At 36.0% G+C, this 22,957-nt stretch overlaps 1 protein-coding gene across 1 annotated transcript; it reads right to left on the reverse strand.

The window, feature by feature from the left end:
• Positions 1–9,037: 9,037 nt before the first annotated feature.
• Positions 9,038–19,441, reverse strand: gcm2 (glial cells missing transcription factor 2). The gene is made up of 5 exons (XM_052114317.1): positions 19,215–19,441; positions 18,178–18,430; positions 17,456–17,568; positions 15,946–16,071; positions 9,038–12,524 (listed from the first exon to the last, which is right to left on the reverse strand). Exons 1-5 carry the CDS (start codon positions 19,308–19,310, stop codon positions 11,616–11,618), a joined length of 1,497 nt encoding a protein of 498 aa, XP_051970277.1. The 5' UTR covers positions 19,311–19,441; the 3' UTR covers positions 9,038–11,615.
• Between the last annotated feature and the right edge of the window lie 3,516 nt (positions 19,442–22,957).

Consider the following 22,957-nt stretch of genomic DNA (forward strand, 5'->3'; position numbering starts at 1 on the left):
GTGGAGATGTAATCTCTCCACCTAATCCTGGGTCTCCGAGGCCTCCTCCAAGCTGGACATGCCTGAAACACCTCCCTTGGACATCTTACCAGATGCCCAAACCACATTAACTGATTCCTTTCGACGCAAAGAACAGCAGCTGTACTCCGAGATCCACATGGATGACTGAGCTCCTCACCCTATCTCTAAGGAAGAAGCCCGACACCCTTCTGAGGAAGCACATTTCGGCCGCTTGTACTCGCGACCCAGTCCTTTCGGTCATGACCCAGCCTTCATGACCATAGGTGAGTGCAAAATTTGACCGGTAGATCGAGAGCTTTGCCTTCCGGCTCAGCTCTCTTTTCTTGACAACGGTGCGTTGCCCCGATTCTCCGGCCAACCTACCACTCCATTGTCCCCTCACTCGTGAACAAGACCCTGAGGTACTTAAACTCCTTCACTTGGGGAAATACGTCCTTCCCTACCTGGAGTATGCACTCCATCGGTTTCCTGCTGAGAACCATGAGATGAGATGTCACACAGGTCAAATAAAAAACAACACATAGAGACTGTATCAACTAGATATCACACATAGACTGTGTCTGTTTCCCTAACTACCAAACACAAACTCCTCCCTAAATTATTTTGAAAATATTTTATTAAGGTAAAACTTGAAAAAAATAAATAAAATAGAAGATAAACATCATATAAAGGTAGGGCTACTAAAAATGAGATCTCTTTCAACCAAAGCACTAAATGTAAATGAAATTATTACAGATCATTGTTTGGATGCATTCTGTTTGACCGAAACTTGGCTTAAACTGGATGAATACATTGGGTTTAGCATTTATAGATAACTCTCTTGGAGTCAGACAAAATGTGACAGGCCATAATCATACGCTAGATTTAATTCTGTCATATGGAGTTGAGATTTAAACTATAGAATCACAGCATATTTTAGCAAACTCTTAAAAAATAACCACAACAATCCTAGGTGTTTATTCAGTACTGTGGCTAAATTGATTAGGAATAAAGCCTCGACTGAACCAGATATTCCGTCACTGCACAAGAGTAATGAATAAAATTTAAATGGTCAGAAATAAAATTCGAACTATGCAATCATCTGTCACAGCACCACAGAAAACAGTATTTCATAATTTTCCTCACTAGCTACCTCAATCCTTCGCTGTCATAGATCATGAAGAGCAAACAAAACTTTTCGAAACATCAAAAGTCACAACATTATGTTAGATCCAATACCAACTAAGCACCTAAGAGGTATTTCCTGTAATTTCAGAACCTCCTCTTAATATTAATAACTCTTGTCTATCCTTAGGACATGTCCCAAGAAACTTAAAAATGGTAGTTATCAAATCGTTTATTAAGAAGCCACAGCTTGATCCTGGAAAATTGGCTAATTATAGGCTAATTTTAAATCTCTCGTTTATGTCGAAAATACTACAAAAGGTTGTATCCTCCCAACTATGTTCATTTATACAGAGAAATAGTATATATGAACAATTTCAGTCAGGATTTAGGCCCCATCACCCTACAGAGACTGCACTTTTTTTTTACAAATTACTTGCTCTTATCATCTGATCGTGGCTGCATTTCTCTTCTAGAGCTTTTAGATCTTAGTGCTGCCTTCGACACCATAGATCGCAACATTCTCTTGAATAGGCCCTATATGTTGGCATTTGTGGACTTGCATTAGCATGGTTTAGGTCCTATTTAGCAGACTGCTACCACTTTGTCTGTGTAAACAAGGAATTGTCAAATCAAACAAAAGTTAAATATGGTGTGCCATATTTCTTAGAATATTATGAAATTTCACAATTATTCAAATTAGCAGAGTGTATCAGTGAAATCAAAGATTGGATGGCCAGAATTTTCCTTCTACTCAATTTTGACAAAACAGAGGTACTAATTATTGGACAAAAAATAAGCCACTAAAATAGAATTTGACTCTCTATGGATGTACTGTGACATCGTCTTCAAAAGCAAAGAACTTAGGTGTTATATTTTATTCCAATATGTCCTATGAATATCAAATTTCCAGTGTTTGTAGAACAGCGTTATTCCACCTCAGAAATATTGCTTAGTTTTGACACATGCTCTCTGTTGCTGATGCCAAAAAACATATTCATGCGTTCATGACCTTAAGACTATATTATTCTAATGCATTACTGGGAGGATGTCCAGCAAGTTCAATAAATAAACATCAGTTGGTTCAAAATGCAGCTGCCAGAGTGCTGACTAGAACCAAGAAATATGATCATATTACCCCGTTTTATCATTGTTACATTGGCTACCTGCTAAATTTTGCATGCATTTTTGCATTTTGTTAACTAAGTACAAAGCTTTGAATAGTCTAGCTCCGCAGTACTTAAGTGAGATTCGACCACGTTATATTCCATCATGTTCATTACGATAACAAAATTCTGGCCTAATAATTCCTAGAATATCAAAATCCACAAAAGGAGGTAGATCATTTTCCTATTTGGCTCCTAAACTATGGAATAGTCTTCCTAACACTGTTCGAGATGCAGACACATTCACTCAGTTTAAGTCTAGAATAAAGGCTCATCTGTTTAGCCAGGCTTACACCTAATTTATCCTTCAACTCACAATTATGCTGCTTTAGTTAGGTCTGCTGGAACCAGAAATATTTATCATGATCTATAACTTTGCAAAAAATTGAATGGCATCTACACTTATATTATTCTATTTGTTTCCCTGTCTCAAACTCAGAATCATACCAGAGCCTGTGAGATCCACCTCCGTTCCTGCTTTGTTTCGGACTCCACTGCTATCTGTCTCTGAGTGATGACGACTAAATGCTGCCAGTGCCAGCCAGACATCACTTCAGTCTATTTCGATGGACTTCAGGGGATGAACTGATGCCAACTCCAACCCTAAGACAAGGGACACTTCATATGCCACTGCCTGAACATTGGACTTAGGATAGACCTCACCGAAATGACCTGCTGGTTGAACTGCAATGCACCTCACTGATCTCTGCCTGCATTACCTCGGCCTAATGATGGACTACTCTCTTGAAATGGAATACATAGACTATCAATTATTTGTCAACAAAAGCCTTCATTTGCCAATTAACAAAGGACAGTGCATCAATGTGAACTTCTGCAGTTAATCCAGGCTGAACTTTATAGACATTAATCATTAATCTTACAGTTCATACAAAATCTTTGTTTAAACACTGGCCCTTAACACTTAATAAGTTTACACATTTTAAACCATGACCTGCAATTCACATAAATAACTAACATTGGCATTATATTCATGCTGGTTAGCCAGAGGGGAACTGGCCCCCACAGTGAGTCTGGTTTCTCCCAAGGTTATTTTTCTCCATTAACCAACATCTTATGGAGTTTTATGTTCCTTGCCACAGTCGCCTTCAACTTGCTCAATGGGGTTATAAATACAATTATTATTGAATTACTTATTTTTAAACACAATTCACAATCATATTTTATCAAACTACACAATGATGACTCTGAGACTTAATAGATATAGTTTAAATTTTCTGATAATGCATGATTTGCTTTGAAACGATGTGTGTTGTAAAAAGTGCTATACAAAGGAAAATTACTTGACTTGAATTTAAATTTGTATGTAAGAAAGTAGAATTAAAATAGAATGAAATTCAAATAAATTCATAAAACAACCCTACATAGGACAAGCGGCAATAGAAGATGGATGGATGGATGGATGAATTACTCAGAAGCAATAACACAATATATGGGTTATAAAATGGGGCTAAACAACATGAAATAGCTTACAAGATGGAAATCTTAAAAATAAATACATAGTAAAAATAGTTTTTGTAATTTTGAAAATGAAAATGAAAAATGTATACAGTTCAAAACAGTTCAGCTGTGCAGCTGCATTATGTCATTAAAAAAACAATAAATGTAATTTTACAGTTCTCGTGTGCACTGTCTATACATAATTATTCAAATGTATTGACCATTGCTTCTGGAAGGAACACTCGTGATGTAATTTAAGTCATCATGTGGCCTTTTGTTTTACCACCTATGTTACTAGTGTGATATGGTGACTTTTAGATGGTAACTAAAAATGCTAAGTTGATTACAGTATGTAATTTAATGATATACTGTATACAGTAGTGAATTGTAAAATGTACAGGCACCAATATAACATCTTTAATGCCTGAAACATGGTCACTGTACAGTATATTTTACAGTTAATTTCTGTCTACCACAGCAGCCTATTTTTTGTTTTGTTTTTTACTGTAAATTTAACAGGAATTTTTAACAATGCAGAACACCTAAGAAATGTTCTGTTGTTGCCACTGATCTATATATATATAGACCAATTACATTTCTCTGTTGACTAAGTTGAATTTATTTGAATCCACTTCCTGTCATAGCTATTTTAAATCCAAGTTAACATCCAGTAGGGTGTGGTCAATTCTATTGAATCCCCAACTCATATATATAAACGGCGACAATTCTTAAACTCTGATTTTTATTTATTTATTTTTGCCCAAACTTGATTAAGTTTCATACATTTACTGAAGTGTGTATCTCAAAAGGACCAAAGCAGATATGAAGTCCAGGCCTGTATCAAGCCCAGCGTGTCTCTGATCACTCATGGGTGTAGTGCCGCTCATGAAGGTGTCTTTGAAGTGCTCTATACCGCCACAGATTATCATGCAGCTGCCTTTGAGTCTGGCCCATCTCTATCTCACTGTTTACAAACATCTCTGCTTGAAGTTAGCTGCATATCATGAGGGCTACAGCAGAAATATAGAGGTGACAGAGATAGAGTGGCATCAGCCATACATTCACACATATTAGTGCAGCTAAACAGAAGGAAGAGTAGACAAAGAAGGTATCATCACCAACATTATTTGCCACTCCTGACAATGCTATGTAAATTTACAAAATGTACTAATAAATGTCACATTTCAAATTTCACATTGTCGCAATTCGAAGATAATTCCCATACTTCCATTTGTGTGTTTAGATTATACTATTCTAAAATGGGAAAATAGTAATGTTAAAGAATGAGTAGTTGAGTCTAAACTTTTGATAAGTGTATTTCCTATCAGCCATTTAGCCATTTTGCAATATAGTAAAAGATGTTTAAAAAATAACATCATGTATAATTCATAAACACATGAGATTAATAAAAAAGTTTAACTTAATCTTAATCCGATTATTAATGCATTTACCATTAATAGAGCATAATACAGCATAAACAGTGGTGTGAAGTGCGGAACCTTTGTAATGTGTCCACCCGGAGTCATTACACTGTAGCACAAGCCAAAAACTCACACTACAGTGCCAGAGCCCTAATAATGTGACTTGAATTGGTGATATTTTAGTGCATCTCTATGTTTATAATGTGGAAGTACTTGTTTGGAAAATGTTAATAATGCATTATATTGCTACATATTATTTTGTTTTCTTTCTTAAGATAGAAATAAATTTATTTTGACAAAAAAAAATATATATATATATATATATATAGTGTTAAATTTCAGCACTATCAAAATCTGCGATTAATTGCGATTAAAGACAAAATAATTATGCAATTAATTGCGATTAAACATTTCAAATCAACATTTTAACAGCCATTAAATTGTTGATAGCTTCCTATCCAAAAAAAGGCTACATCAATAAACAAATTTGGTTAATCATTCCATATTTATTAATTCAAGACAAATTTCAGTCATCTTAATTCATCAACCTGTAGGTAATACAGTCCCTTTGTGTTGTTCCAAACCTATATTTTCTTTCGTACTTTCTTTTAACACAAAAGTTATTTTGGTTTTATTTTCACATACTGTAAGTGAATAAGAACTGGGACTGTCTATAAATATTCCACTATGAAAGACAGTATGGATATATTCACAGTATTGAGCACAATAGCAACTGTCCACTATTTCAGCGGCCTGTGTTCTGAACGTATTCTTCACATTCACCAATAGGGTTGCCACCCGTCCCATAAAATACTGGATCAACCCGTATTTAAAGATAAAATGATGCGTCCCCCTATTGAATCAATGCGGTGCACGATTTGTCCCATATTTAAGTTGGTCAGATGCGTCACGGTGAAATTGTTCTAGATCGCCAATTTAACACTGATATAAATTTGAATAATATGCCTACGTGGGTAAGGGACAGTCTTAAAAGTCCACACATTGTGCTAAAACGTGCTAATACTCTGGAGGATGTGGTAAGGGACCGTCTGAAAAGTCCACAAATGGTGGTAAAACTGTATAGTTTTTTCAATATAAATGTTCAATAAGATCAAACAATGTATGAATACAATCATAAAGACAAGTAGGCCTACAGGTGAAGGAAAACATTTAAAATTAAATAAATACTATTATTAACTATATATATATATATATATATATATATATATATATATATACACTCACCTAAAGGATTATTAGGAACACCTGTTCAATTTCTCATTAATGCAATTATCTAATCAACCAATCACATGGCAGTTTCTTCAATGCATTTAGGGGTGTGGTCCTGGTCAAGACAATCTCCTGAACTCCAAACTGAATATCAGAATGGGAAAGACAGGTGATTTAAGCAATTTTGAGCGTGGCATGGTTGTTGGTGCCAGACGGGCCGGTCTGAGTATTTCACAATCTGCTCAGTTACTGGGATTTTCACGCACAACCATTTCTAGGGTTTACAAAGAATGGTGTGAAAAGGAAAAACATCCAGTATGCGGCAGTCCTGTGGGCTGAAAATGCCTTGTTGATGCTAGAGGTCAGAGGAGAATGGGCCGACTGTTTCAAGCTGATAGAAGAGCAACTTTGCCTGAAATAACCACTCGTTACAACCGAAGTATGCAGCAAAGCATTTGTGAAGCCACAACACGCACAACCTTGAGGCGGATGGGCTACAACAGCAGAAGACCCCACCGGGTACCACTCATCTCCACTAGAAATAGGAAAAAGAGGCTACAATTTGCAAGAGCTCACCAAAATTGGACAGTTGAAGACTGGAAAAATGTTGCCTGGTCTGATGAGTCTCGATTTCTGTTGAGACATTCAGATGGTAGAGTCAGAATTTGGCATAAACAGAATGAGAACATGGATCCATCATGCCTTGTGATGGATCCAGCACTGTGCAGGCTGGTGGTGGTGGTGTAATGGTGTGGGGGATGTTTTCTTGGCACACTTTAGGCCCCTTAGTGCCAATTGGGCATCGTTTAAATGCCACGGCCTACCTGAGCATTGTTTCTGACCATGTCCATCCCTTTATGGCCACCATGTACCCATCCTCTGATGGCTACTTCCAGCAGGATAATGCACCATGTCACAAAGCTTGAATCATTTCAAATTGGTTTCTTGAACATGACAATGAGTTCACTGTACTAAAATGGCCCCCACAGTCACCAGATCTCAACCCAATAGAGCATCTTTGGGATGTGGTGGAACGGGAACTTCGTGCCCTGGATGTGCATCCCACAAATCTCCATCAACTGCAAGATGCTATCCTATCAATATGGGCCAACATTTCTAAAGAATGCTTTCAGCACCTTGTTGAATCAATGCCATGTAGAATTAAGGCAGTTCTGAAGGTGAAAGGGGGTCAAACACAGTATTAGTATGGTGTTCCTAATAATCCTTTAGGTGAGTGTATATATATGTATAAACCATCCAAAATGTATGATGAAATCAAATAATAGAAACAAATTAAATAAATATATTTTTAACATATAAAAAAAAAAGACATCATTAGTAAGTCATGGGTCAGGAAAGTTCTAATTTTAGCATATAAGAAAGGATATCAAATTTTTATTAATAACGCATATTAACGCATTTATTGCTTAAACTTTGGAGGATGTGGTTAGGGGCCGTGATTCCTTTATTACATTATGTGCTGTTACATAATGTAATAATTATTAAGTTTTAAGAAAATTATTACATTATGAACATTTATTTCATTATGCTTTGTTATTACATTATGAGTGTTAGTGTTAATTTTGGACCTAGTGAAAGCTTGTGGATCAGCAAAAGCAAGAGAAATGATAAAAAGTATTTGAGTGTCTTTGTGTTGACTGCATGTCTGGAAACGTTTCGTGCGTTCTCATATAAGCTATTTCTTGGCAGACACTTTCATCCAAAGTGACATACAGTGCTCTTATTTCAGGGACAATCTCCCTGGAGCAACATGACATTGTGTCAAGGACACAATGGTGGTGGCTGTGGGGATCGAACCAGCAACCTTCTGCTTATAAGTTCTGTGCTTTAGCCCACTATGCCACCACCACCCCAGGCACACACAATAATGAATTGTGCTTGTTCGTTCATTCCTGTTTGTTTTTTTTTTTTTCAGTTATAAAGTGGCTGTGATGAGAGATGCTGTCAGAAATAGGTATTACAGTGTCTCTCTCTCTCAGTGTCTTACTGTGTTTTCACAGTCTCCTTCCTTTTGCATGTCTGTTTTCTCTTGTTGCTTGTTGTCTCTTGTGATGTCAGATATTTTATGTGTGTTTAATTGTATCTCTTTCTGTCTGTCAAGTGGTTGAAGTTCTATAGCCTGTTCGGCACCTCTCTCAGGCAGTATGATGACAGGTCCGCCGATTAATTGACTGTGATTATTCTTGATCCCGTCTGACAGCAGAATATTCTTCGTTGGACTGTGTAGGCTTGAAAAGCATGTCTCGCTTTCTCTCTGATGTCTTAAAAGCTCTCAGTCATAAAGCCCATGATTATATGCTTTTATGTCATGTTTTGTACTTCCTATTAGGCCATGCTAAACAAACAGAGAGTTTTTTGAAAAGAAGTCTACATGTCAAAGCTAAAGATATTTTAGGACTTTTTTGTTTTGTTAATCCCACATGTAATAATGTTTTATGACTGAAGTGTTATTCTTAATTCTCCTCTTAAAAATGACTAATATGAGCAGTGACTCGATCTGTTATCAATGACAATATGTCTGTTGTAGAATAATATCACACTTTAAATGTTCTCAGTTATGAAGAGATACCATTTTTAATGAACAGAACAAAGAAACAATTCTTACATGAATTCTCATTTGACATACTTTTCTTTATTTATTTCTAAGACAACAGCAATTAACCAAACTAGAAATATACTCAACACTGATTTAACTGTATTTCATCAATACATGTCAAAGATTTACACAAAAATCACTTTAAAACTAAAGACATCTGAACAAATCAAATACTGAATATAAATAACAACACATTTCTATGGCTTGAACCATACTTTACAAAATATATTAACACAGACGCAAATGCTTGGTTATCATATTGTAAGCTTGCAGTCCCATTGTAAATTGTGCTCTTGCGCTGATGTAATGTGACAAACTTAAGTACTCAAGGGGGCTTCAAAAGTCTGCACTATTAAACTGGATGTTTTAATATTAGGTAGTTAGTTAAAAACATTTAGAAATTTTAACTAATATGGTGGGTATTTTGATTGAACTGGAGCCTTTTGAATCCATTCACCAAAAATCATAATTCGCTCACTGATTCTTTCAATTAATATTTCTGCAAATTATGCCTTTGCACCAGTAGGAGGAGACAAATGAGCATCATTTATGTGTTTTGAGTGAGTCATTGCATACCAAAGAGTCATTCTCCACCAAAACAAGTCTAAATGCATAGTCACTTTTGCCTTTACACAAAAAAGCCGTGTGAGGATGTTGAGTGGGTATGAAACCAGCAAAATTTAATATATTTAATATAGCACTTTATACTCTGTGAGAGTGGTGTTAAAAAGATACTTGCTGATAAAATATTATCCTTGTCCATTGTGAAAATTCAGTGTAGCTCTGTACAAAGCACTGCCCAAACAGAGGTCACTGCCAAACCAAGCAACCTCCTATTGGTCAACACGGCAAATTTGCCTGTCAAAGTTCACCAAAAATGAATCACGCAATCCGCAAGGGGAAATTCTTCGCCTTCTCGTGTAGATTACAATTGAAATTACTGTAGTATTTCGAGCAAAGATAAATGTGACCGTGCCTTAAACAATCTACTTAGAAATTTCAGCTGAGTGTTTAAGAACCATAAGAAATTTCCCACACAAATGACAACGAAGCATAGGCCTATCTATCATTTTGCAAATGTGTCAATAACATCCTTATGTCACTGTAATGTTTGGTGATTAATCATGTTTATAATTCATCCTCTTTTTCAGTCGGTCAACAGATCCTTGTTCATGAACAAGAGGCATGTCGTACTTTCAGTTTGGAAATCTCTGATTCATTTATTAGGTCATTCACCAATGATATGTCTAATTTAATTGAGTCTCAAATCACTGGCTGTTTTCAGCCCCCTCTCACAGTTTCTACACTTAAAGTGAGCAGCGTGACAAAACAACGGAGCTGTGTAGACCGCAAGCACTCAGGGCATAGATAGCACTGATCTTTCAGAGCTGTATCCTCAAATATTTGTCTCTAGTACCAAACACGCTTCATTTATACTCTTTCCCGGTCCACACCCATTGCCCGTTTGAAAAAAATAAAGTGAACAGAAATATAGATGGATATTTTGGGGCATTTTTTGTTAAAACATACGGCAGAAAATTAGATTGAAAGTTAATTGATCTTCATTTGTCTGATCAGACTCAGTTCAGCTGAGCCAGGTTTGTGATAGGACAACATGCTTCCAGAGCACCTTTAGACTATAAAGCTTTATTTGTCGTTTGTTTGTTTTGATCCTTTTATAAAGACAAATAGATCTAACAATTTTTAAATAAATCAAATATGTCATGCCTGGTATGGATGGCAAGGCAAAGCAACAAAAACTTTTACTAGATAGTAGCATAGTGGAGTTCCAATGAGAACTTTTCCATAATTCGATAGTCAGACCATTGTTCGTTTTTTGTTGGTAGATTCTCACTTTAAGGAAAATAGAAAAATGGTTCATTCTGACTTTTACATTTTCAAAAATGTTTATTGGGAGATACCCCTAAACCTCTACACAGTATCTTTCCTCAGTCACAAAATAATCTTTTGGAAGAAGATCCACCAGACCCAATTACTTGGGCTTTTTCTCTGGGCCCCCAATGTCCTAATCCTTGCCAAGTTTTGAAAAGACTTCTTTGACTGTTTTTTTTCTTGCACTTTTACAAAGTACTACTGCTACCACCTTGGAAATTTATAATAACTATTCCAAAAATTAGCTAATTCTTATGTCATTTCATAGCCATACTGAATATTGACACCAATATTGTTTTAAGTTACTGTCCAGCCCTTTGCTGGGAAGGAAATTTAGAGACTGGACCTCTTGGAACATTAATTGAATACCTCTGGTTTAGAGGGTCAACAAATTATATCCTTCACAGCTCACACTCAATTGCTATTGTCTTTTCTCTACAGGCAAGAAAAGTCACCAAAGCAAACCTATTAATTAATTATAAATGAACTAACTTGCTCGCTCAGCAAGATTCTCTTCAAAATGTTGCACCACCTTCACAGTGGTTGACCTAAAGTGGAAAATTGACCACAGAACAAAACAAAGAAGTTTTCCCTAATGCTACTCTTTGAGGCAATGCTGAAAATTCAACTCGTTCTTGCATTGCATTATGAGTTGCACACGTGAAAATGCAATGATTTACGAAATCAAGCTCTCTTTTGAGTCCCTCAGTATTCTCCGCTGTCATACCTGAATGGATGTGACATCCGTTCAGGGTAACTATTTGAGCTGTAACTGCTGTAGCGATAGCCCTCAAAGTTTTCGGCCCTCTCAATTTTAGCTGGAAGCGTGTCCTGGTACGACAGGGCAGATTTTATCACTCCGGAATCTTCAGGAATCTTCAGGTCAGAGTAGGTAGAGTTAGGAGAGGCCTCTTCTAAGAGCGAGTTACAGTTAGACAGGCCCTTTACATCATAAATATTCTCTCCGTACTTGACAACAGATGGCTTGGGGCACGGCTGGTAGGACACTTTTGTGGTTGTGGTTATTATGGTTTGGAGCGCAGCCGGGGTAGCGGGAGCAGGTCCTGTGTACCTACATGGGTAGTCGTTGTTGTAGTAGTGGTGGTTGCCATTGGTCTGCAGCTGAGGGTAGTCTCCTCGCTCCCCATAAGCACCTTTACCAAGAATCTGCTTCCAGCTGTGATGTTTTCCCGTGGTGTCTGCGTAGTTTCGCTCATGGCTGGCTAATGTACTTGTGCCGTGAGACACTCCGCTCAGACAGGGACCAGATTTATTAGGTTCGTTCTCAGATTGTGGGCTAGCAGGGTCCTTGTACAGTGACGTTGGATAAGGGCTTGAGCCGAGGTATCCTGGAACTGTGAAATCATAGCCACATGGGGGGCGAGTCATATACAGACAGTGGTTGGCAGGCTTCTGCAGTGCGCTTGGGGCATCAGCCATGGCCACGGCGGTGTGCGTGTCGTAGGGGAACTTGTAGGGCTCTGGGTTTTGGAACGGAGGGTAGTGTTGGGTTTGGATTGGCAAGTTGGACTCTGCAATGATGCTGAAGCGGTCTGGACCCTCCATGGTGAGCTGGTGGATATTTGGGAAGGCCATATCGTAGTAGCGCCCAGGCTGATGACAACAGAAAACAAAGATTTATTGATTTGCAAATTATTCTCAGAATAGAGATTAACTGTGATGAAATTCATTCCAATTGTCAGAGAGGTCAATGTCTCCAAGCAGCCCAGCTATGGTAATCTTCTCCAAATCACTTAGGACCAAATAGAATATTTTTAGCTATTGTATACAATAAAAGGTTCAATATAGAATTATCAAAAAACCCTAAATGTTTCATTGAGTCAGGTAGAAAGTTTCTATATAGAACCTTTTAGGGGTTCCCAACATGCAAATGTAACATTTGTGTTTTGTTTTTACATTTATTTTTTGTTTTATTTGTATTTATTTGTATTATAACGTTTAATGGAAATGCGAATAGTTCATATACTATATAACTAAGAAAGTGAAATACATTCTTAAGCAACAAATAATGACATTTAAGCATTATTAAGTAAAGCAGTTTTAATTGTTTGTATTTACAAAAACACAAGCAATAATAAACACAATTCATAATGCATTAGTCATGAGAATTGATTTAATAAATCCACAGGTTTGTAATAATAAGCTAAAAGTTAAATAGTATGAATATTATTTATGTAAAAATCATACACATGAAATCATTTAACATTAACTATCAGTTAACATTAGTATAACCATAAATAAGATTAATAGACCAGTAAAAAAAAACGAAATCAATGACCAATGAAAAGCTGTCAACATTTTTAGCAATGGGGCAGACTCATAATATTTTTGTTTCTACTGGTCTGACAAACTGAGTGAGGAATTTTGGACACAACAAATAAAAACAAACAAAAGATCACTTCACTACAACCATCTCCATATCATCTGTCTGATGCCAACTCTCTGCACTCTCTGAGGGGTCTGGACACCATATGAGAGATCAGGTTGATGATGGATGTGTTGATCCCTGTAAGTATGTGAAACATTTTATAGACCTGCTGTCAGAATTCAGAATAATTCAAAACAAAGTAATTTGTATAAATTGCATCTTGAAACATATGAATAAGAGTGTTGTTTTTTATCTGTATAAGGATGGTCATACAAGTAATGCTACACTCCAGAGCCACTGTAAATAGAAATAAAATATTATTTAGTATCATAAAAACCTTGATGCAATGCAAAATAATGAGAAATAATAGAAAATATGCACCTTTTATGCCATTGTTCATGCCATTGTTTTGAAGTAAAATGTCCCCTTTGACTTCCTCTTGTTATCTTGTCACTTTGGCTTTGATGATGTTGATGGCCAGAACTTCAGAAGTCTCTGAGTTAGCTGAAGGTCTTTGCCAAAACCCATGTTAAGTTATTATGACATATTCAATAAGTAAATAAAAAGTATCATATTTTTGTACATGACAACAACATATACTCACAAGTTTAGAAATTGAAACATGTCCATCACTTCCTCTCTTTGACTATGGACATTTGACATACTCACACTCTTGAAAAGAGCTTTATTAATTTCTTTATATCAGTGCAGTTTGATTAATTCAATGCTGTGATGTGCTCCCATGTTTTCTAGATGCAAAGAAAATTTAATTATAACATAATCTGGTATCAGGATTACTAGTCAACCCACAACAGAGATTTTAGTGATACGTGTGAAATTAATTACCTCCTGATAGAGAGTAATGCAGGCCTGGATGAAACAGTTTTGTCGACATTGCTTCTTTGTGCTTGCTGAAATAAATGTGTAAGTCATAAATTACAAGAAGTTGGGTCAAAATTACAAAATACAAATAACATTAATGTAATAAAAAAAATTAACTGATTTCTCTTACTTACCAGGGTGTAATGTCGCCCTCAATTTTTCAGCCCAACCGACCTTCCGTGACCATTAAAAGAGTTACGCATCTGCGAGCGCACGGCTTTAGTGCACCTTAGAATTTATGTAGTTAGGAGGGAAAAACAGCACTACACACTCAAGTTGTTTGCTGACCATTTTTTTGCATCTTTTGTTGAATTATGTTTCAAGAATAGACTAGACTGTATATTAATACTAAGATAAACCTGCCATCTAAAAGAGAAAGACATTGGATCTGATTATCTGTCATTTATCCATTTCTAATCAAACCCAAAGCTGAAGAAGTACACTGGGAAAGTTGTATTTTTCTGCAGTATGACATGCAAATGCAGAAGTAATGTAGTGCAGTGCTCAAAACTATTTATAAACAAAACTTTCAATCATGTAATTTATGCAAATACATACATACATACATAAAAACATACTCTCATTAAGCAATTGTCAGGATTTCTTTGGACACATACTTACTCTTTATTATTGGAGTTTTCCAGATTTTATAATAATAGTAAAGTCATCAAAACTATTAAATAACACAAATGAAAGTATGGGAATTATGTAGTGTGGAGTTCCCATGTTTGCTGGACACTTGTTGACTGCTTTTCCTTTATCTAATCCAGATTATTATTATTATTTAAGAGTTTCATTCATTTTCACAATTCATTTATGTCTATAAAATTTCAGGCATGTAAGCATAGGCCTTTAAATGTTTTTTTCAAGGTCATTAGAAATATTTCAGTCGTGTTGGTCTAACTGTTAGTGTATGAAATAATAATCATACTGTCTTGATTTAGAAGTATAACTCTGTCTTTACCAACCTGCGATTTTGTTTGTTGTGACTATAAGTATCAAAATGTTTGTACGTGTGTGCGTATGTGTGTGTGTGTGTGTGTGTGTGTGTGTGTGTGTGTGTGTGTGTGTGTGTGTGTGTGTGTGTGTGTGTGTGTGTGTGTGTGTGAGCGTGTATTTATCACTTTGCGGGGAACAAATGTCCCCATAAGGATAGTAAAACCCTAATTTTTGACCTTGTGGGGGACATTTTGTCGGTCCCCATGAGGAAAACAGCTTATAAATCATACTAAATTATGTTTTTTGAAAATGTAAAAATGCAGAAAGTTTTCTGTGAGGGTTAGGTTTAGGGGTAGGGTTAGGTTTAGGGGATAGAATATAAAGTTTGTACAGTATAAAAACCATTATGTCTATGGAAAGTCCCCATAAAACATGGAAACACTACGTGTGTGTGTGTGTGTGTGTGTGTGTGTGTGTGTGTGTGTGTGTGTGTGTGTGTGTGTGTGTGAGCGTGTATTTATCACTTTGTGGGGACCAAATGTCCCCATAAGGATAGTAAAACCCGAAATTTTTGACCTTGTGGGGACATTTTGTTGGTCCCCATGAGGAAAACAGCTTATAAATCATACTAAATTATGTTTTTTGAAAATGTAAAAATGCAGAAAGTTTTCTGTGAGGGTTAGGTTTAGGGGTAGGGTTAGGTTTAGGGGATAGAATATAAAGTTTGTACAGTATAAAAACCATTATGTCTATGGAAAGTCCCCATAAAACATGGAAACACAACGTGTGTGTGTGTGTGTGTGTGTGTGTGTGTGTGTGCGTTACCTCTGGCTCCACCAGTCTTCTTTTCTGTGAGAAGTGAGGTGAAGACATCCGTCTCTTCACTGCGCTCCTTCTTGCCTCTGTATCAGACTTACTCTCTGGTCTAGGGTGATCATGGACTCCTTTAGCCTTAAAAATATACATTACAGAGAGAATTAAAATTATCTAAAAATGCCATAAAACCCATAAATCATAACTGTTTTAATACACAACTCTATTTATAAATAAGTATACACAGTTCTATTGTACAGTAACATCTGTGCAATTCATTTTAAATCTGTGCTTTATTTTTATGATGCTTCTGTAGGGTTATAAATATTAGTCGCTACTTTAAGGCAGTGGTGTAGTGTCTGAAGAGGTGGGCATACTGGGAATTTATGAAGGACTTCTCCCCCCCAAAATAATAAAAGAAATATATTTTGTCCATTGGCTGTTGTTTCAAAATGTATATCAGATTAAGTTTATTGCTGGCATGGTACTGTACACTACTAAGAACATGGTATAGTAAAATTATGTTAAATATGTATTTAAATTAAATATTAAAATGACTATAATAACAAACATATGCGTAATATGCAATAAAGTGTTAATCATAATATGAATGTAGTAATGTTCACGTTATCTTGTATAACCATAAATAGCCTATAGGTAAGAATTAATGGTTATTTGTTGTGTACTATAATGTGTTTTTCTGTGTATAGTGAAATAATTTTCCTTCTTTGAAATATAAATTGAAATGATTTGATATCACGAGAGAAAGGCACCATGACAGCAGTAAAAGGCACAACAAAAATAAAAAAGACATTTGATATAATTACGGGAAACAGTTGTCCAGCATCTGCAAAGAGTATCAAAAACTAGCACGGGTGCAATAACATGCAGGATTTTCACCAAGTTTAATTGCATAAGTTACATTTAAATGTAAGTCATTAAATGACTGCGATGGACTGGCGACCTGTCCAGGGTGTCCCCCGCCTTTCGCCCAATGTTAGCTGGGATAGGCTCCAGCCCCCCGCGACCCTGTACACAGGATAAGCGGTTGACGATGGATGGATGGATGGATGGACATTTAAATGTGTATGTATTCACTCTACGGTGCTGCAGCATCATGTTATTAGATTGAAAACGTTCTGGTCAAAAGGCTTTACTCGTTGTACTGGTGGCTATATGCATCTTAGGTGGGCATACGCAAAATCCTAAGAAAGATAGGTGGGCATACGGCGTAAGCCTTAGACTACACTACTGCTTTAAGGAAATATTTCTATGGGATCTAAAATGTAGTCAGGTTGAATTGGTCATATGATACATCTGACGAAGACAAAATCATTTAATATAGATGTTTCAGTATCTTTTTATTAATTATATATATAATATTTATTCTTTTTTGGTATTTGTTTTGGAGCATTTGAAGTTATCACTGTGATAAAAATGTTATTTGCAGCAGTATACTAAACCAATAACCTCACCTACTGTATTAATCAGTACTCAATGTCTTCAATACAATTACACACACCTGGAAAAAAATTGCCTTTCCGTCAACTCTCCAAAAATTGGTGACTGGATAACCACTGTGACCTCGGCACAAAATCAACTCTAGAGCTGAGTTACAGTTCGGGCAAAGCTTTTCTGTAAAACAAAGCAGAAAGTTCAATATTTCTGTTGAAGAGGCACATCATTTACACATGCTTTTACATTTTACAAAGCTTGTTGTTTAAATCTGCTTTTTCAAGAAATGCAATAGGACGTTACACTTCACAACTTCAAACAAAAGGTCAAGTGTTCTCTAACTGAGACAAAGACTCAAGAGTTAGAGGGTCAGACTCTCCTGACAGAATAGGGTAATTCAGTGACCCGCAGTGGATGTGTTTTGTGAGCATTTTGGACATTCCTATACAGTTAGGCCCATTAACAGTTCACCACGCTTAAAAATGAAGGTACCTAAAAGCATTTTAGACAATGACGAAGTTGCTATGGTGCTGGAGGACAACCTTTTTAGGTAGAACCCTGTACAGCGAAAAACGTAATAAGAAAAGGGTCTTTAGTGTAACAAAAACCCTTTATTTTTAAGAATGTATGTTAAGATATTTGAAAGGTGTCTAGCAGGCACCTACTTGCCATACCATAATAGCGCAAGCCTGTTTTGTAAGATCAGATTTTTCTTATCAGATCTGTTTCTTACTAGATGAACTTGTTTGGTAGATGCTGCTTGTTTGAAAGAAAAGTTGGTGAACTCACTTTGTTGTTTCTGTCGTGCTTTATCACAGATGGCCGGTCTCAGCTGGAGTTTGGCCCCGTCTGGGAGAGAGCAGTTCCGTGAACATACCACCACTCCAAGACAAGACTTCTTCAGGATTTGACAGTTGTGATTGTTTGTGTTTCTCATGGCCCATCCGCTCAGGTGTCTCTGTGCATTTTTATCCTCACAGCTGTAGATATAACGCACATATCCGTCCGTCCACTCCTGGAACACGTCATACTGCTTCATTACCTGGAAAAAAATTTAAGATGTTTTGTTTGCTATATGTAATTCAAGCCTGCCAAAATATTGAATATTGGAGCAATGCTGACAATATACTGTATATATTATTCTCTTTTAATATAATGTACTTTAGCTATAGGCTATATTATGATATTTTAGAAGCATTCAAGTAAGAAAGGTTAAAAGAAAGCAAGTAAAAGCTAAAAAATTTTAATGATTTGAATATATTGTCCATTGCATTACATAGACTTTTTTTTTATTTGGTTTGATTTAACTCAAAAATATTATATCTGAATCAAACTGACTACATTTAATGGATTAAATTTAAACCAACATCATTTTTAAGGGACAGAGAAGGTAGCGCAAACAGAATTCTGATATATATATATATATATATATATATATATATATATATATATATAGCCATATATGAACATTTAAATAAAAGTACAGTTCATACATTTAAGCATAGCTTATATGTACATATTGAAATTACACTATATGAAAACTGGCATTTAATATATATATATATATATATATATATATATATATATATATATATATATATATATATATATATATATATATATATATATATATATGTGCGTGTGTGTGCTTCATTTATATAGGCTACGAGTATGTACATTTTTATAGTAGTGAAAACCATATATGAACCTATATCAAATAAGGAGAAATAGCTCCTTAAGGTTAAATATTTTATTCATATTCATTTATACTCATAAATGCGTTAGAGATTTGACTTATTGCATATGTGCTCGAGTTAAATATTTACCTGCGGAAGTTTGGGGTCGTTAATATCCCAAGTCAGCTTCATCCCTATAGAACACACGCAGTCCGAGCTGTCAAACTGATCTGAAGATTTTGACATGTTTCTCAGATCCGGATAATATCAACCATCAGAAGAAAAAATCAAGACACTAAATCAGTTCATAAAATGGATCATACTTCTTCCAGTCACGTCTTATACTTGCAAAACTGTCGATCTTGTCTCCTGTTAAATCCACGTTCGTGTGAGCCCGTCCAGGTGCGCATCACACAGGTAATGGTTTCAGGTAAACGCTGCTGTGTTTATGTAAAGAAGGAGGCTGGGCTTCACACACACACACACACACACTCTCTCTCTCTCTCTCTCTCTCTCTCTCTCTCTCTCTCTCTCTCTCTCTCTCTCTCTCTCTCTCTCTCTCTCTCTCTCTCTCTCTCTCTACACACACACACACACACACACACACACACACACAACAATGACTAGCTCAAACACTGCGTTCTTTCACTTAAAATAATTGGTGCGATTCACCTTTATTAACGGCGAGTGATTTTAACACAACCGCGGGACGACAGCTCAGTGTTTGACTAGAGACAGCAGAGATGAGGCACAGACTGACATCGCTTCGGGTAAATACATTTTCCTTACGCATCCCAGATTTTATCTTTGCGTTTGCAGTTTTCGGGGAAAATGTCAGTCTCTGTTCTAACTGAACCCGACGGTGTGATATTTCACGTGTCGTCAGCGAAATTTATGCGAGCAACTTTGAATGGGACTGAACCGCAGTTGCTGGTCACAGAACAGGACTGGTCCAGTCGGTGGAGTAATGTGATCTACAGCAGGTCATTACTTGTTGTGTGTAAACGAAAAGCCGCACAGCTGACACAACACGGACTGGTCGTTAACACAACAAACACAACACAGTTCATAAACACACGCACCTTTTTTACAGTGTGTATCCATTGACGATCACTGATGTCATTGGAAATGACAAATATTAGTGATTTTCAGGCGACATTCACCCTGAACACATGCTCAACTGTACAGTTAAAAGATTTACGGCAAGGCAACAAAATAATACAAATGCTGACATTATCTGAATCGCAAAATCAATGGATCTGTTTTTTATAAAGGGGCCTACGAGAACTGGTCAGAAAAAAATAACAATAAAACAATAATAACTGATAATAATAATTTTAATAAGTTTTTAATGCAACATGTATCCATGTATATGTGCATTGGTTTCAGTCCTCACATTACAAACTCACAATAATCTCAATAACATTATTTAACATAAATCAAAATGTATGTATGTTGCTGGTTAAATTCATCATGAACGGCTCATATTATTGTAGTTCATAGCGAGCAGCTAAATACATTTTTCGTGGCTGTACTAGTCTTGTTAGAACAAAACATATTTTAATTAAAGTAGCCTATAATCTACGTTAATTGAGTCTTGAATATATTCTTAATAAAACATAATAATTTGTTGTGAGTGCATTCCCTGTCTAATGTTCAACTTTACAGGCTACAAGATATTTGATGTGTGCTTTTATTTTAAATTGACTCGTTTTTCTCCAATCCATTATGGTGTTGTCAGTCTCAATGAAATCATATAGGCCTATTCACACACACACACACACACATATGTGTGTGTGTGTGTGTGTGTGTGTGTGTGTGTGTGTGTGTGTGTGTGTGTGTGTTGTGAATAGGCCTATATGATTTCATTGTGACTGACAACACCATGGATCTATATATCTCACTGCAAATGCGTATATCAACCTACTAAAATATTTTAAAGAATATACATTCGTCATACTAGCCTTTTAATAATTTTTCAGAAAAGAGAAAGCATTGCGTTCATCTTTGAACTTCGAACATGTGCTATTAACAGACACTCATCAAAAAGTGCCACTGTTGCTTATTGGTTGGAATACTGTATCTTTCTGGGTTGCATTCTTTTATTTTACCATTGTTATTTTCTTCAAAACATCACTCCCTTTATGTCTTCATGGTTACAGTAAACACAAACAGCTACTCACATTTTGTGTGTGTGTGTGTGTGTGTGTGCGCGCGCTTCGTATTGACTGTCTGTAAAATGCATGTCATTTGCTCAAATCTGGATGAATTATATTCGTCTCACTTTAGTTTTTCATACTCTATTACCTTAAGATGTTATGCAAGTGATAGGATGAAGATGTGCATCTATTACACCTTCTTAAACCCAAACTATACTGTAGGACTAACCTTGATTAATCTCCTAATGTCATTAAAAGTATTTGGTGATATTGAGAATGAACAGCAGCAGTTCAGCGTTCAGAGCTCTTCCTGTTTAGCGCGGAATTAAGTCGTTTGATAACAAATGTCTCTGTTGCACAGGTAAATTCATTTTTCCCCGATTAAGAAAGGACAGACGTCTTATCCGAGCATTGACATAACTGATCAACCCCCTGGAGAGTCAGAAGGATTTTTGTAAAAATAAATAAAGTTAACGAGTGTGCGCTGGTTAACTCATTGCCAAATTCTGACAGATGTAGATAAGGATAAAGTTATCAAATAAAATTGGTCACAATAAAATAAAATAGCTAAGCTCAAATATGAGCACCGGAATATATTGCTTAGCTAAAAATAAAATGCCACTTGAATTTAGTAAAAATAATGTTTGCGCAAACAAATACGAGTTTACAAATATTAAATTAAAAATTACATAAATAGTCATGAATGAGCCATTCTTTGAGCTAATTCTTTTTGAACAATCTTATTTTTTTTTAACATGTAATTCTAATGCAATTTGACCGTGATTTGAATTATTTATCACCTTTGAAGTAGGCTAGATTAACATATTTGAGCAAATGAAAAGTGGTAGGCCTATAGGCTACGTAATAATAATTATTATTGTATTTGTCTAAAGGCCATAGATGGTGACGTGAATATATGCTTCCTGGGTAAATGCTTGGCTCATAAATATTAATTACGTTTCTGTACCATTACCCCAGTGAGCCTACTTTTACTGAAAGGCAGGCGTTGGTCAGGCTAATTAATATATCTGGTTTGGTGAATAAATATTAAGTAATCACGACACTGGACCTTCCAGCATCTTAATTTGAAAATCGTGTTATTCTGGAGTAGGCTATGCCAGTCATATGATGCAGTCACCTTCAGGACGACAGCACAAATACAACCAAATTTAAGGTTGTAGTTGAAGTTACGGTGCTGTCGTTGTAACCTATAACACAGCAATGTTGGTTAATATAACTTTATCAGGCTTATTTTAATTATACATAATAAACGTGTTTAAATCTGAAGTTAACACATTGTCCACCACAATTAACAAATTCGAACATAAAAAGTCGACCCGTTCTTTGACAGTGGCAAAGAAATCCCTCAAATGTTTAGGCAGATGATTCAATTGTAAGTTTTGGAGACGGAATGCATAGTATAACACTCAATCTCTGGTAATGTTAAAACGTTAAACATTTGTCAGGTAAATTACAAGTAGGACAGAATTTGCAGCTACAACAAATGTTCTCTAAACAAAACCCAACATAGAAATGTATCCACTACACGCCTACTGAAAGTGAGTAAAGTTCATTGTCCACAGATCATTGCGTTCTTAATTAAAACACCTGTATTTAATTAGTCATTCAGTGTGAGGAGTTCACTGGCCTGTTCATCATGAGTGTGAGTTCCTCTGGAGGTTTTTATTATTATTATTATTATCAGGCCTATTTACAAGATGCACATTCATAAAT

Source organism: Xyrauchen texanus, chromosome 41 (genome assembly GCF_025860055.1).
Source record: "Xyrauchen texanus isolate HMW12.3.18 chromosome 41, RBS_HiC_50CHRs, whole genome shotgun sequence".
Lineage (NCBI taxonomy): Eukaryota > Metazoa > Chordata > Actinopteri > Cypriniformes > Catostomidae > Xyrauchen > Xyrauchen texanus.

Bases quoted from the DNA above. Each gene is read 5' to 3' on its own strand.
- gcm2 (XM_052114317.1), bottom strand. From the start codon at position 19,310: ATGTCAAAATCTTCAGATCAGTTTGACAGCTCGGACTGCGTGTGTTCT. The intron at 18,431-19,214 runs GTAAATATTTAA...ATTTTTTTCCAG, and splicing joins ACGACCCCAAACTTCCGCAG to GTAATGAAGCAGTATGACGT. The intron at 17,569-18,177 runs GTGAGTTCACCA...TTTGTTTTACAG, and splicing joins AGCACGACAGAAACAACAAA to AAAAGCTTTGCCCGAACTGT.